Source organism: Gracilinanus agilis, chromosome 2 (genome assembly GCF_016433145.1).
Source record: "Gracilinanus agilis isolate LMUSP501 chromosome 2, AgileGrace, whole genome shotgun sequence".
Lineage (NCBI taxonomy): Eukaryota > Metazoa > Chordata > Mammalia > Didelphimorphia > Didelphidae > Gracilinanus > Gracilinanus agilis.
Window position 1 is genome coordinate 593,540,261 of NC_058131.1, and position 14,399 is coordinate 593,554,659.

Consider the following 14,399-nt stretch of genomic DNA (forward strand, 5'->3'; position numbering starts at 1 on the left):
CAATCCCTAGAGCCTTACTTAGCTCAAAGTAAATGCTTAATCAACATTTGTTTGATTGAATGTAGTGTAGTTTTTGCCACTTTCTAAGAAGCAGACAAATCCTTGAGAATGGAAGCCATAACCCTTGTGGAAAAACAAAAGGAGTAGTTATGTTTTGGGATTTGGTATTTTCTAGTGAGAAGCAGGCACAGAAATCAGTTCTTTTTAGAAAGGGAGCTGAGATAGAAAAATAAAACTCAAAAGTGATTGACTTGTCATGTAGAACTTAATTGAATCAATCTTTTTTTTTCCTGAGCTTTCAATATCACCTGTTCTGCTTCTTCTGATGCAACTTCTTTTTTACCTTCATGGTTATCTGGAAATTAAAGATTTCCTCCTATTTATATTATCATCAGGCAATAATTATTTATTAAGTGGCCACTCTATACCAAACACTGCACAGAATACTAGAGATAGTTTAAAATCTAAATCATACAACATCTAGTTCAAGTTAATTTATTGCTTCCAGGCAAATTAATTTTTATCATAAGCTGCAGGAAATAGAGAAATTTGAATTAGGAGAAAAGCATAAGACTGGAAAGATCCTGCCACCCCATTTCAGGAGGAATGTACTTGGCATAAACCCTGACTATATTCTTAGACTAAATGCCTACAAGTGTTCTCTAGTGTTCAGCATTTAATAGTGACTCTCCAACTTAATCCCCCAAATGTCTACTTTGTTTTGTCTGCTAGTTAAATGCAGTAGAAAAAAATTAGCTAATAGTGTTATGTAATTATAATTGTATGGTTTTAAAAAAAGCCTTTTACTTTTTCAATAATTACAAATAGTTCTTGTTCTCAGAAATGATTTTAACTTTATCAGAATCATTTGGTAAGGAATGCCTCGAGTGGGGAAAAGTATAATCTTATTATGGAAGCATGAGGTAAGGGATTGGGTTTTAGCTTACCCCTCTGGTATTACCCAGCTTGTGTGACCTTGGGCAAATCACTTAGAATCGTTGAACTTTAGAGATGAGATGGACCTTACAGATAACCTAGTTCAACATCTTATTTTAGTGATAAGTAAACTGAGGCCCAATTAAGGTAATTATCCTGCTCAAGTCAGTCATCAGTCATTCAGTAAGTACTTACTATGTCCTGAGCAATAGGTCACAGAGATAGTTGATGATAAAGCTGAAATTAAAATCAAGCATCCCTTGATTCTTTGTCTGCTGGTTTGTTTGTTTTTTTCCCCACCACACTGTGAGGAACAACCTCTTAATAAGAGGAAATCTTCCAGGTCTAATACACAGTGATTCATACCCAGGGGCTAAGTGATTGGCTGTAAGTTTTTAGAATTTTGTTATTAAACCCATACTACATCCTCATCAAGATAAAGTTCTTCATACTTCCAAGTACCTTAATATCCTTAATTCTTTTTTTTTAAACCCTTGTACTTCGGTGTATTGTCTCATAGGTAGAAGATTGGTAAGGGTGGGCAATGGGGGTCAAGTGACTTGCCCAGGGTCACACAGCTGGGAAGTGGCTGAGGCCAGGTTTGAACCTAGGACCTCCTGTCTCTAGGCCTGACTCTCACTCCACTGAGCTACCCAGCTGCCCCCAATATCCTTAATTCTTGAAGCAATTTTGCATCCTTATTTTCTTGAAGTTAGATAACACCTATCAATATAAAAGAGTAGCTTCATCTGACTTATCAACTGTTTTGTTCATCTGTAGTTTTTTTTTAGAAAGTGTGCATGGAATCACTGAATCTCAGGATTTCAAGAGAGAACATTTAGATCAGGGGTGGTGTAAGATCCAAATATGATAATGAATGTAAAGCATCTTGCAAATTTTAAAGAGATATAAATGGCAGTTGGTGGTGGTGGTGGTGGTGGTCTACAGTCACCAGACTTCCACTTTGATGATAGCTTTCTACTGCATTTCAGCTGAGCTCAAGCAATGTTTATAAGAGTTCTAAGGTATGTTCTGGGAAATGTTTAACAATCTAGCTCTCAAAAAACAAAACTGTCTTGGGCAACTAAGTGGCTCAGTGGATTGAGAGAGGGAGGTCCTGGGTTCAAAGCTGGCCTCAGACACTTCTTAGCTGTGTAACCCTGGACAAGTCACTTAACCTCCATTGCCTAGCAGACTTTATTGCTCTTCTGCCTAGGGATCAATACACAGTATTGATTCTGAAAAGGGTTTAAAAAATAGAAGTATGTACACATTCCTTTAATTTTGCACTTTTACCACCTTCTAAGTCTAAATAATCAATAAAACAATAACTTAAGCTCTGATTTGTAGATTGCGGCTTCCAGAAGTATAAATACTCACAATGAAAATTAAACTTTGGGCTCTATATAGAGCTAGAACTAGTTCCTGCATAACCCTAATATCAATCCATATTTGGCAAGGAATGCTTGTTTTTATATCCCCTCCAAGCAGTCATTTTCCTTTTGGCTAAAGAACTCTAGTGAAGGAGCACCTACCAGTTCCCATGGCAATCCAACCTGGTGATGTCATTAAGAAGCAAAGTCCCTAGGATACACATCCTATTACAATAATATGTGATTCATTATGATTATCCATGGTGCTTTCATGTTTTTTTTTAAATTGTCAACACTATCCTCCATAGAACAACATAGTCTATTCTACAGTTTGCATTTCTTTTTCATTGCTTCTATTGGGAAAAAAAACTGGTTCTGCTGTTAACATAAAGTTTATGATTCTTTTCTCCATGCCCATTTGTCTATCCATCTATAACTACCGCAAGACACTGTGCTTCATTGATTCTTCACTGTACAAATTCCATTACCTGTTCATATTCTAAGACCAAAAAAGGTTCGTTCAAAGAATGTCTACAGGGCAAATGGTATGATGGTCCTAATAATTTTAAGACTTCCTGCAAGCATGCATTTTAGTTATTGACAGTAGCAATCCAGAGGAATAAATTGCTGTGGTTAGAAAGAACCATCTTAATTCAAGGACATTTGTTCATCCTACCAGTATTTGAAACACATACTTCATTCCAAGGTACTAGAAAATTATGTATCTTCCCTCCCCTTCAAAATAACATAGTTTGGGAATGCTCCATATATGAAAATTTGGTGTTGCTGAGGGAGGAAAAAAAAAGAAAGGAAAAAAAGAAAAGTTTAATGATAACATCCAGTCACAGGAAACTAACTATAAGTTACTTTCTAGTCCCGGAAGTCTCTCAATGTGTTGTTAAAATTAAAGAGGTGATTTAACCACTCTAAATCCATTATCCTGTGGAATTAGTAGAAATTCAGTGACAATTTTCACAGATGTTAGAGTATGTTTCAAGAGAATATTCCAATTGAAAAACATTGAGTGCTTACCTTGGAAATATACTAATATGACAATTATTCCAAACTTTGATAAGACACTGTTCAATAAGGAGATATACTTTCTTTTAGCTCCTCTTTGCTCTTGCAAAATTAATATTTTCATGAATGTATGAATATGAACATTTGGAGTCAGAGGATATGAGTTCAAATACAGACTCTGTTAGCCAGATGGCATTAGACAAATCACTTCATCCCCAGCCCTCAATTTCATCATCTGTAAAATGAGAGAGTTGGGCTAGGTCATCTCTAAGGATGCTTTTAGCTCTTATGATCCTATGAAGCTCAAGATCAGAGGGCCAGAAAAAAAACAAGTGTCAGCTTCCTTTCACCTCTGAAATCTTTTAAACTTTTCTCAATTTGTTTGTCCTAAGTATTTTGACCAAGGAAGGAAGTACATGCTAATTTCTAGTGGAATAAGTGAATGCATCTTTTCATAAATACTCAATTTCTAGTTCTTTCATGCCAAGATAACAAGATAGGAAGGTCCACCTGGAAATTAAAAAGGAGAAAGAATTCCACAAGCAAAGATGACACAAAACTATTGTTTCTCTTGTGAAAATAGCCATGTGTCCTGGTGGCAGAAATAGAATTGGAGTTTGTCCCCAGACTACTAGAATAATAAAAATCTGAAATTGTTACTATTCAGATGTTCAAATGGATTTGTAATCTCACCAATTCAAAAGTTTCTTAGAGTGACACAGAGTGTAACTCCTCCATTCCTGCAGTGCCAAACTTTATAGATTGTCCAAACAAACACTTGTCATAATTTGGGCAATAGACATTCTTTACCTACTTGATCTTAACCTGTGTGAATAGTAAGGCCAAATTTGGTTGTGATTACAGATTTCTTCAGGGATGCTTTGCTATGTTCTTAATCTAGGGTCTGATAACAACCAGTCAGTCAGCAAGCATTTATTTAGCTCTTAAAAATAATTTTAAAGAAGTAAAGCCCCAAGAATGCCAAGAACATTTATTGGTACTTTGTTGGACATGTAATATCAGTTTCCACTATTAGAGATAAAAATCTGTTTCCTCTCATTCTGTGTGTCTTTTCCAAGTCTTTCTGTAAATTTGCCAGAAAACATATACTTAAAGCACTAGGTGCCTTCCTTTAGTTCTTTTAGTATTTCATAAACTATTGTAATAAGGCTGTCCATCCTTTCTTCCTCATTCTTTTTTTAAATGAACAATGATTTTTTTTAATTTTTATTTTGAATATTTTCCCATAGTTACATATTTCATATTCTTTCCCTCTCCCCCAAGCCCCCCCCCCAAGCCCCCTCAGCTGACTCACAACTCCACTGGGTTTTACATGCGCCATTGATCAAGACCTAACTCCTTATCATTGATAGTTGGACCAGAGTTATCATTCAGTGTCTACATCCCCAATAATATCCCCATCAGCCCATGTGTTCAAGTAGTTGTTTTTCTTCTGTGTTTCCTCTCCCACAGTTCTTCCTCTGAATGTGGCTAGTTTTCTTTCTCATAAGTCCCTCAGCCTTGCTCTGGATCCTTGCATTGCTGCTAGTAGAGAAGTCCATTATGTTCAATTGTACCACAGTGCATCAGTCTCTGTGTACAATGTTCTCCCAGATCTGCTCCTTTCCCTCATTCTTGATACATGCCCACTTTACACCCTTTTCTTGTAATACATAGCCTTGATGATGTCTTTCACAACTTTTCACAGGAATACTATTATTAGTAATATGTTGGAACCTAGTCACACCCATTGTGCACTCTTCTCTTACCCGTGGGGGTCACTTTCAATTGTGATTCTTTGACTAGAACATTCCTCAATTTATAGCCATATAGCATAACTGGGAGAATATATAGGACCTAAATGTGCTTGTTTTTTCAAAGAATTGCATCATCCTAAATGTTTCTGTTTTTGCAGGGTAGGGTGTTTGGGAGGGAAGAAGGAAGAAAAGTCTTGGGCAAATGAAAAAAGAAAAAAGGAAGGAAGAAAACCACATTTTTTATTATGTGCCTACTATGTGCCAGGTACTGTTCTCAGTGCTTTACAAATGTGTCATTTGACCCTCACAAAAATCCCATGAGGTAGGTGTTATTATAATCCCCATTTTACAAGAGAGGAAATTCAGACAGGCAGAGATTAAGTGACTTTCCCAGAGTCACACAGTTAATGTGTGAAACTGGATTGGAATTCAAGGCTTTATATGACTTCTATCCACTTACCTGCCTTCAGAATTTGCATTAAATTTTCTGCAGCTTCACTTCTATAAAGAGCACCATTATAATGCGAATTTCACTATAACTCACTGTAAAATGGCAGGCATAATTTGAATAGCAGTCTGAATCCAAGATGTAAAGAAGGTTTGACTCATCCAGTAAGGGACTTTGAAATTTGCCAAATACTAAATTCTCTGTAGCACTTTTTATTCTATAGCGCTTTTTTATTCCTCAGATTACTTTTTGTGTACCTATGGGCTTTTCTTTTTCAATAGGGTGAGAGACCCTTAAAGGAAAGAACTATTGATTTTTATCTTTGTTTTCCCAGTCCTGGTCTAGCAAATGTCTTACATGTACTTGTAGAATTGGATAGTTGCAGTTCATTACAGATGCTAAATTTTTTTTCCAAGAATTTCACCAATTCCTACTGGCTTGTACTGACTTGAGTAAATATATGTATCTCCCCTGTTAGTTGTTAGTCAGTTCTGTGTTAGTTGAATAGCATTTTGCCTATAAGGAGATAGATATTTCCTCTTCCCTCTGGATTGGCTGTATCCTCCTTTCCTTCCCCTTCCTCTCTCACCCCTCAGCCAGCTAGGGAATCTTCTGTATTTTAGCTCTGCATTATCCATTCTAAACAATTCTGAATGTGATGAATAACATGGCTATACTTCTTCTTGCTAAACATCTATGGTATTCAAGTTTGGCACCAACATGGTTCACTAATCCAAATACTCCAGCACTCTTCTGGTTGAGACACACATAAACTCACTGTCATTTAAAACAATTGTCATGAGTAGATAAACAGTTCAGAGATAGTTATAAGCACAAGAACCTATCAGAATGGTACTAGGTAAATACTGTATATCCGTCATCCTCAAAGGCAAAAATAGAAATCCATGATATCTTTATTAAGTATTAAATATATAAGATGCTGAATGTGGTAACATTAAAGGTTAAATGATATTATTCAGGGCTTAAGAATTTGATGATGCGATTTCATAAACCATGGCATTATTAGAGTACAGTCATTGTGGCATAGTAGCTAGAGAATAGGCCTTGGAACAAAGAAGACCAGAATTCATGGCCTCGTCTGGCACCATACTAGTTTTGTGACTCGACAAGTCATTTATTTCTCTGATCTCTAGATAGCTCTCTAAGACTAAAATTGGCAGAGAAAATACTAACAAGCATTGGTTATGAGAGTTTTCCCATCTGTAGTTACCTACGTCAACGACATGGTAGCTACAATCCCTAAAACAACACAAGAAATATTTCATTTTTATCATCCAAAATATGAACTCTCAATCTTAAAATGATGGTTTATATTTGCATTGCAACACTTTTCTCCATGAGGAAATCCAGAAAGTTTGCAAATGAAACTATATGTACCCCTATAGATAGCTATACCTTGTCTTACCTTGAGAACTGAGTAAGTTGAAGAAGAAAATGAGTGTCACAAACCAATTAATCACTGAGCAAAGGATATTTCAGGGGAGTCATTGAATCATAGAACTGGAAGAGAACTTTGAGGTCATCCAATCTAACCCACCCCATTGTTTTTCAGATGTGATATTTTAGTGACTTGCAGAGTCACATATTTAGTAGCAGAGTTAGAACTAGACCCCAGTTTCCAGAAGCATAATTCAGTGTGTTATATGTTACACCACCCTGGCTATCACATCTTTGAAGCCTTTATCTTAATTCTCTCAGCCAGTCAATCACATATTTATTACATGCTTAAAATGTGCTCTGTCCCAGAATTGTAACTGTGCAGGATACAAAAGAAGACCCAAGAAGAATCTAATTGGTACATACTGGAAGCAGTGTGACAAACTTTGAGGGCTTTCCAATTTATTGCTTTTTCTTTTTTAAGAAGACACTGTATTACTATAATGTAGACATCTGGAATAGAGAAGAGTGTCTAAAATTAATACTATTGGACCTTCATTAAGCTTCTCATGCTCGTTGTGTGGAAGGACCATATTCTCCGTATGCAGAACATCTGATCTGTCTAGTACCACTAAGATATCTAAATTGACCTAGACTTTTTTTAATCTTTTAAAAGTGAACTTATAGTTACTGTCTGTGGTAGTTACTACTGAATTTACAAAGTGTTACAAAGTGTACTGCCGATAACTCCTTTTATTGTCCTATCACTACTCTCTTCCCACTATAGTTTTGTCCTGTACATTGTATCCATACAGCTGCCAAATTCATCTTTCTAATTCAATTCAACAAACATAAGCACTCTCTCACCATAGGGTTGATATGTGACACCATTGGAGCAGAAAAGATTTCTGAACTAGAGAATATAGAGAAAAGAGAGAAAATACCCTCATTTAGGGAGGAGGAATAGAAGCCAATAAAGTAAAGAGAAAATGAGTGACCAGAGCCATAGAGGAATATTTGAAGGGCTATCAATGGAAGAGTGACTATTCTGTTTGGCTTTAGGAGGCAGATCTAAGAGCAATGAATGGAAGTTACAAAGAGGGAAATTCAGGCATAATATAAGGAAAACGTTTTTTTCCCATTAGAGCACTGTCAAAGTAAAATGGAGTTTTCTTTCCCCTGGACTTCAAAGGCTAGATGACTACTTGTCGAGTATATTGTGGAGGGGATATTTTTTCAGCTATAGTCTGGATTAGATGACCAAAGGATCCCTTTACAACTCTGAAATTGTGCTTCAGTGAGAGTGAAATATCATAGAGGTCAAGATATGTATGAGTATTTAGAAGGGAGAGGGAAGAATAGTCAAAAGTATAAAAGCTACAAAGAGGTCAAAGGGTATGAAGAGGTTTTGTTGGGGGGGATAAGATATCTATATTTAGCAAATAAGGAGACAATCAGTGACTGAAAGAGGAGTTTCAGTGGAAGCAAAATTACAGTTGACAATTCAGCTGATGAAAATATCTTATAGGTTGCATTTCCTATGACTTTGACAGTGAAAGGTCAGAGAGAGGGACCTCAGAACAGTAGCTTCATAGCATATTAGGGTGAAGGAAATTTTAGGATGGATATTTGTAAGCATCCAGGAAAGAGTGAATGGCAAAGATTAAAGAGAGAGGAAGTAGTTGGTGGAGCATGGTTGTTGAGACCACAAGAAAGGGTGGGATCAAAGGCTTAGGAGGAGGAAATAAGTTTTGCAATGGTGACTACTTCATCATCTAAGGGCAGCTATATGTTAAAACTGCTGAAATTAAATAGTTTTTGATATATAAACAAAAGCAGTCGAGAGAGCTTTTATCATTATCTTTACCATTTCAGTAAAACAGAATGCATGATGGACAAGGTTTAGAAAAGTCACAATGGTGATCTATGATAGAGATTGCATAGAAGAAGAGTCAAAGGATTTCCTTTCCATAGCCTTAGAGAACTCAGATGAGACCAGAAAGCATAAATTTGTTGTGGATTTAGTCACCATGGTTTCATTACTTCCTCTCACAGCCCTTGGCAATTCAAAAGCAGGAATGGAAAAGGTGGGTGATTGGGGTTACTAAGGGTTGTGAATGGTGGCATGGTACTATGTAGTCTGAATTTCAAAAATATGACAAGTATTCAATGGTGAGGGAGAATATAATATTGAAATGGTATTGGTGGAAAGTTTCTATAATGAAAAAAGATTTTTGGCCCCCTGATACACTGGCATATTTTGCAAGTCTTTCTTATGTAGATTTTATGCTACTTTTTTATTGTCTGTGTTTATATATTAATCATAATCTATATCACATGGAGACTTTATTGAGTCCCTGCTTATGTATATAGTGCTATACTAGGTCTTGAGGATACAAATATAAATGTAAGACAGTTCCTGCCCTCAAAAGCTAACATTTTTCTAAGGAGATGCAAAAGGTTCCCAAATGACTTATTAGTAAATATAAGATATATACAAACTATTTACAAAGTAATTACAGAGTGTGGACTAACAAGTAAGAGAATCAGAAAAAGAGCTTTTCCAAGAGGTAGCATTTGAGCCTTAGCCTTGATAGGAGCTGGACTTCCAAGAGATAAAAGGAGGAAGGAGAGAGCATTCCAGGTGTAAGGAATAGCTCATGCAAAGGCACAGAGGTGGGAGATGAGAGATAGAGCACTAGCCATTTGGGCAGGAGGTAGAGTGCATGAGGGTAAATAATGTTTTAATTGATCTGAAAAAGTAGGTTGGAGCTGGTGTGTGAAGGATTTTAAATGCCAAATAGAGGCATTCGTGTTTTATTCTAGAGACAAGGAGGAGTGAGTAATTGAAGCTTGTTGTGCAGTCTAGTAACATAGTCAGAAACCCAGTATTACACCAGGAAGAATGTGTACCACAAAACCAAAAAATGACGGAAGAGGAGGAAGGGCCATGGAAGCCCTTACACTTCAATGACAAACTAATCAAAAGTAAATCCCTAAGACCACTTTATGTTTTGAAAGAATGAAGGGTGAAATTGTGGAACTGATGGGAAAACATGTAACTTCTTACAAATGGGTCCTGTGCCAAAAATCTGGCAAATTGGTATTGTGGCTTCTGTTCACTTAAGGAAAATACCCTCCAAAGGGACCCTGAGAACTACAGACCAATTTTCTAGCCATGTTATTTATAATAAATTGATCCTAATTGTTGAATAATTAAGTAATCATTCTTTTGAGGGAAAAACCCATATAGTTTCTAAAAAGAAATCAAGCCTACTAGATTTTTTAAAGGAGTTGTTTTGTTTTGATTTTTTTTAATAAACTAGATCAAGATCTTTTGGTATGTTATGGACATCTTTGGAAATCTAATGAGCCTATTGAGAAAGTGTTTTTTAAGTACATAAAATAAATTACATAGGATTAAAAAGGAAGCCAATGATATTGAAATGCTCTTAGCAAAAGTTATTTGCTTTTTTATATTTGCAGACCCCAAGTTAGGAACTTCTGCATAGACAAAGACGAAACTAGGAGTATAATATATTTATAATTTTAAATTATAAAGTTCCACACTAACGACCATTTAGAACATTAGTGAAAAGTTTACTGACAAACTGGCTGTTTTAATGTGTAGATTCTTCAGATTAGTCATAACCCATCCTGGACTTCTTTGGGACTGAATTTTCTACACTCTTAGAGCTAAGAGGTCCAAAAAAATGGACTAGGTACACAAAACTAGCCTACAGATGGAGTGTTGGGAGCCTCTTGCCCAGACTGCAGGGGTTGAAAATTGACAAGTGGACAAAGGCCAGAACAAGAGAATGGCTGCTGGGAAAGGTGCATAGACTATCCTATTCCAAGGTAGCCTTTGGGTCTGAGAATCTAGGGGTTTAGTACTTATCATTATGGTCAGGAGAAAAACTAAGATGATAGAGCCAGTTATAGAGCAGGCAGAACAAAAACAGGCATTTAAGCCAAGGGTATTCATTCAGCAATCATTATTAAGACCCTGTTATGTGTGAGAGGTAAAGTGTGGTGAATAAAAAGCCTGTCTCAGAGTTCAGAAAACCTCCATTTCAAGTCCAGCCTCTGGTAGGGTGGACACTGGAATTTGGGAAACCCAAAGCCATAAATGCGATTGAGGAAGAATGAAAGATCCTGAGAATGGTTGGGGCCCAAGTCTCTGAGGTTTAGTTCCTTTGGAGTGTGTTTCAGAGTGTGTTTCAACTTGAACTGAAACAATTCTGGTTATTTAGAAATAGTTTTGTAAATTACAAATTTCCCCCTTTGAAGTAAGTAGAGAAAAATATTTCACATGTGAAGATACAAGAATATAGACTCCCACAAAAATCTCAGTGCTCCCCAGGCAAGAGCCTGGGAGACCCTAGAAGCCTCAGCATCTGCTTGCTTCCCTTTCCCCAGCTGTACTCTGTGCTGCTGCTGAATTCCTTATATGATGAGTCTATTTTTGCAGATGAAGAAAAAGCTAGCTAGATGTGGGCCTCCTTAACTCTAGATTGTTGTTTTAGGAGGTCTTGAGAGGTGGAGTTGGAGATGAGACATTTACCTATGTTGTCTTCTATTAATGCCAATGCATCAATTCCCTCTCATTAACAGAAAGGTTAGAATTAGTGTGTTAAAGAAATATCACACCAAGCAAGTGGTGTTAATTGATTGAACTTTGGGAGAAGGGGTGGTCACTAGAGTGCTATTAAGCAAACTGAGCTTAGGTTTGGCTTAGTATGCCACAGTTTGCTTGAATATTCATGAATAATTCTGCAAAACCAGTGATTTTGATTCTCAAGCAATAGTTGCAACATTTAAAAATAGTCATCTCAAATCTGGCTTTATGGGGGTTCATTTCACTTGGAAACAACTCCAGCCTTTCTCAAACGCATACCTAAAATACATCTTATTTGTACAACTGGGCTTCACAACTTTGGGGCTACCATTAGAGCCTGTCATTTTCTGTCATGAAAGGTTTACTGGAACACAATGGAAACCACATTCAGAGCCTCCCCTTCTAACCAGGTTAGAAATATGAACAGTTTGACCAGTGATATTTCAGACCTAGCAAAACACATCTCCAATTTTCCAAACACAGAGGCTGAACTAAATGTTACTTTCTTTACCTGTTTTATAAAATGCAGGTTCAAAAGCTCTCTGAATATCTGCCTCTGAATCAAACCAGCTGGAAACCAGCTTCATAAACAGAACTGCCTTCCCTCACTTCCAGACAGCAAATTTCTTCCCCTTCAGTCCTAAATATTAACAGCAGCCAAAAAATTAAAATAGCATTTCATCCTGTGTGGCCTTCATCAGATGAGGCCAGTGAGTATGATAGAGAAACATTTAAACTGGGTCAAAACACAAATTTTAAAAATAAAATTTTAAACAAATTTTTAAAATCTAATACTTATAAGAAAAAAATACAAAAATAAACTAAGGAATAAGATACTACATAAACCCCTTCAGTTTCAGCAGAGTAGAGTCAAATGAATTAACAATCCACAAAGAAGCAAAAAAAAAAAATACTTTTGCTCTGCATCTCTTATATAGGTCTGTCTAAAGTTCTATTAGTTGGCCTTTTCTTTATTTTTTTTCTTTTTAAAAAATATAGCCTTTTCTAGTCAATAAACATTTATTTATTAAGCACCTGCTGCATGCAAGGAGGGTATTAGGCTAGGTTTGGAAGTTTGTTGTTGTTTTTTTAATCAGTCTCCTGGTCTCAAGATGCTTATATTCTACCTGGGTGAATATTTGTATAGTTCTGATAGATCTTCCCATACTTTCTTTTATGCTTCAATTTTGTCATTTTGGAAATTTACCATAATTTACTCCTCCATTCTTCAGCTGTGTACATACAGGTTACTTTTAGAATTTTGTTGTTGTAAATAGAGCATCTGTAAATAATTTTAAAAAACAGGTCATTTTTTATTTCTTAGGGTGTAGTTCTTAGCAGTGGAGTTTCTATATACAATCAGTTTTCTGATTTACCATATATTGCAGAATAATTTTTTGAATGAGCAGATATGAATAGGCTTGAAGATAAAGATGAAGGAGGTGAGTGGGGTTGGAAAAAATAGTAGAGGAATCACTTTATCCAAAGCCACTTGTCTTCTCTTTCTTCATACTGATATACCCTGAAGAATAGTTGAAAAAAATTTTATATATATATATGTATATATATATATATTTACATGTAGTTTGTGTATAAAGTATATGTGGACATACACTTTATGTTTATGCTATCTCTATATATCATATGTATAATATATATATATACATTTAGTACAATATTGAGATCATGCAAATGGATAAAACACCTAATGATCTTAGCAGCAAACCTACGATTGACGTTGGAAACCAGAAAAGATTCTCAAAGAATAAAAATATTACTAATAACTCTCACTTAAAAGATGCCTGGCTTTACGTACATTGTTTCATTTGATTCTCAGTTAATCCTTCAAGAAAGGTAGGATGTGTATTATCTCCATTTTACAGTTGAGGAAAATGAGGTTCAGAGAGATCAAATTAATTGGTTCCACTGACAATAAGGGTTGCCTTGTTATCCATAACTCATGCCTTCTGTAGTCATAGAAAGATTCCATTTGGTTGCTTGGTTGTTTTTTCTGGTTTTGTTTAAAATTTTAAGCTACCCAGTTTGAGCGACTGGCATTTTGGCTATTTCAAGTACAGTAGCGGTGTGGTACGTTATTGGCTATTCATCTTTGTTTCCATCTCTGTTGTTTTATGGATGCTTAGACAGTCGTTTTCTACACAAAGCAATCTTGGCGTTGTCACTCCCGCATAGAATCACAAGCCGAGGTTACTGAACTGGATTTGACTCTGCCCACCAGCAGTGACATAATCAGTAAGAAGCGAGGTTATTGACAGCGAGGTTAGAAGTTGCCAGGTCACCCAGCTCAGTTTTTCGGTGGTGGATGGGGGCAGGGGAAAGGCTGTAGTTTTGAGTTGATCCACAAGTTACTCCAGGAAAATCAGTCTTCTTCGGGATATCTTTGAGGTTCGTTTCACTTGTCAGAGAAGATAGAGATAGTATGGCCCTTTCCAGCGGATTTGGTTCCCGCGTTCTTTCTTGAGGGGAGCCTAGAAAATGAGGAGAGAATGGAGGGGGGAAGTTGTAGAAAAGCCGGGGTGCTGGGGCGGGCTGCGCCTCTAGTGTAAGTCAGCCCTCTCCTCTCACTCCCTCTTTCATGTTACTGTAGAACACGGGATGAATTCCTTCCTCCGCCCCCTTCCAGCCTCCCACCCTGGAGCCTGTAGTGCTGCTTTCTGAGCTGTGTAACAGGAGTGCTAGGAGGCGGGGCACCAGCTCCTGAGGGGTGGAGGCATGGGGAAAGGAAGAGCCCTGTAGACATTGAAAGGGAATCGAAATGATTGATGGTGGTTTGGGCTGTTTGGGAAGGAGGGGGGCGAGGGGGGCGAAAGGGGGAGGGATGAAGTGAG

General features: G+C 36.8%; 1 protein-coding gene across 1 annotated transcript in view; it reads left to right on the forward strand.

Moving 5' to 3' along the window:
- Positions 1-14,399, forward strand: part of RGMA (repulsive guidance molecule BMP co-receptor a) — a 170,973-nt gene that overhangs the window by 126,554 nt on the left and 30,020 nt on the right. The window contains exon 3 of the mRNA XM_044660136.1: positions 13,695-13,803. Coding sequence (XP_044516071.1) covers positions 13,695-13,803 — 109 coding nt within the window. The remainder of the gene's footprint in view (positions 1-13,694; positions 13,804-14,399) is intronic.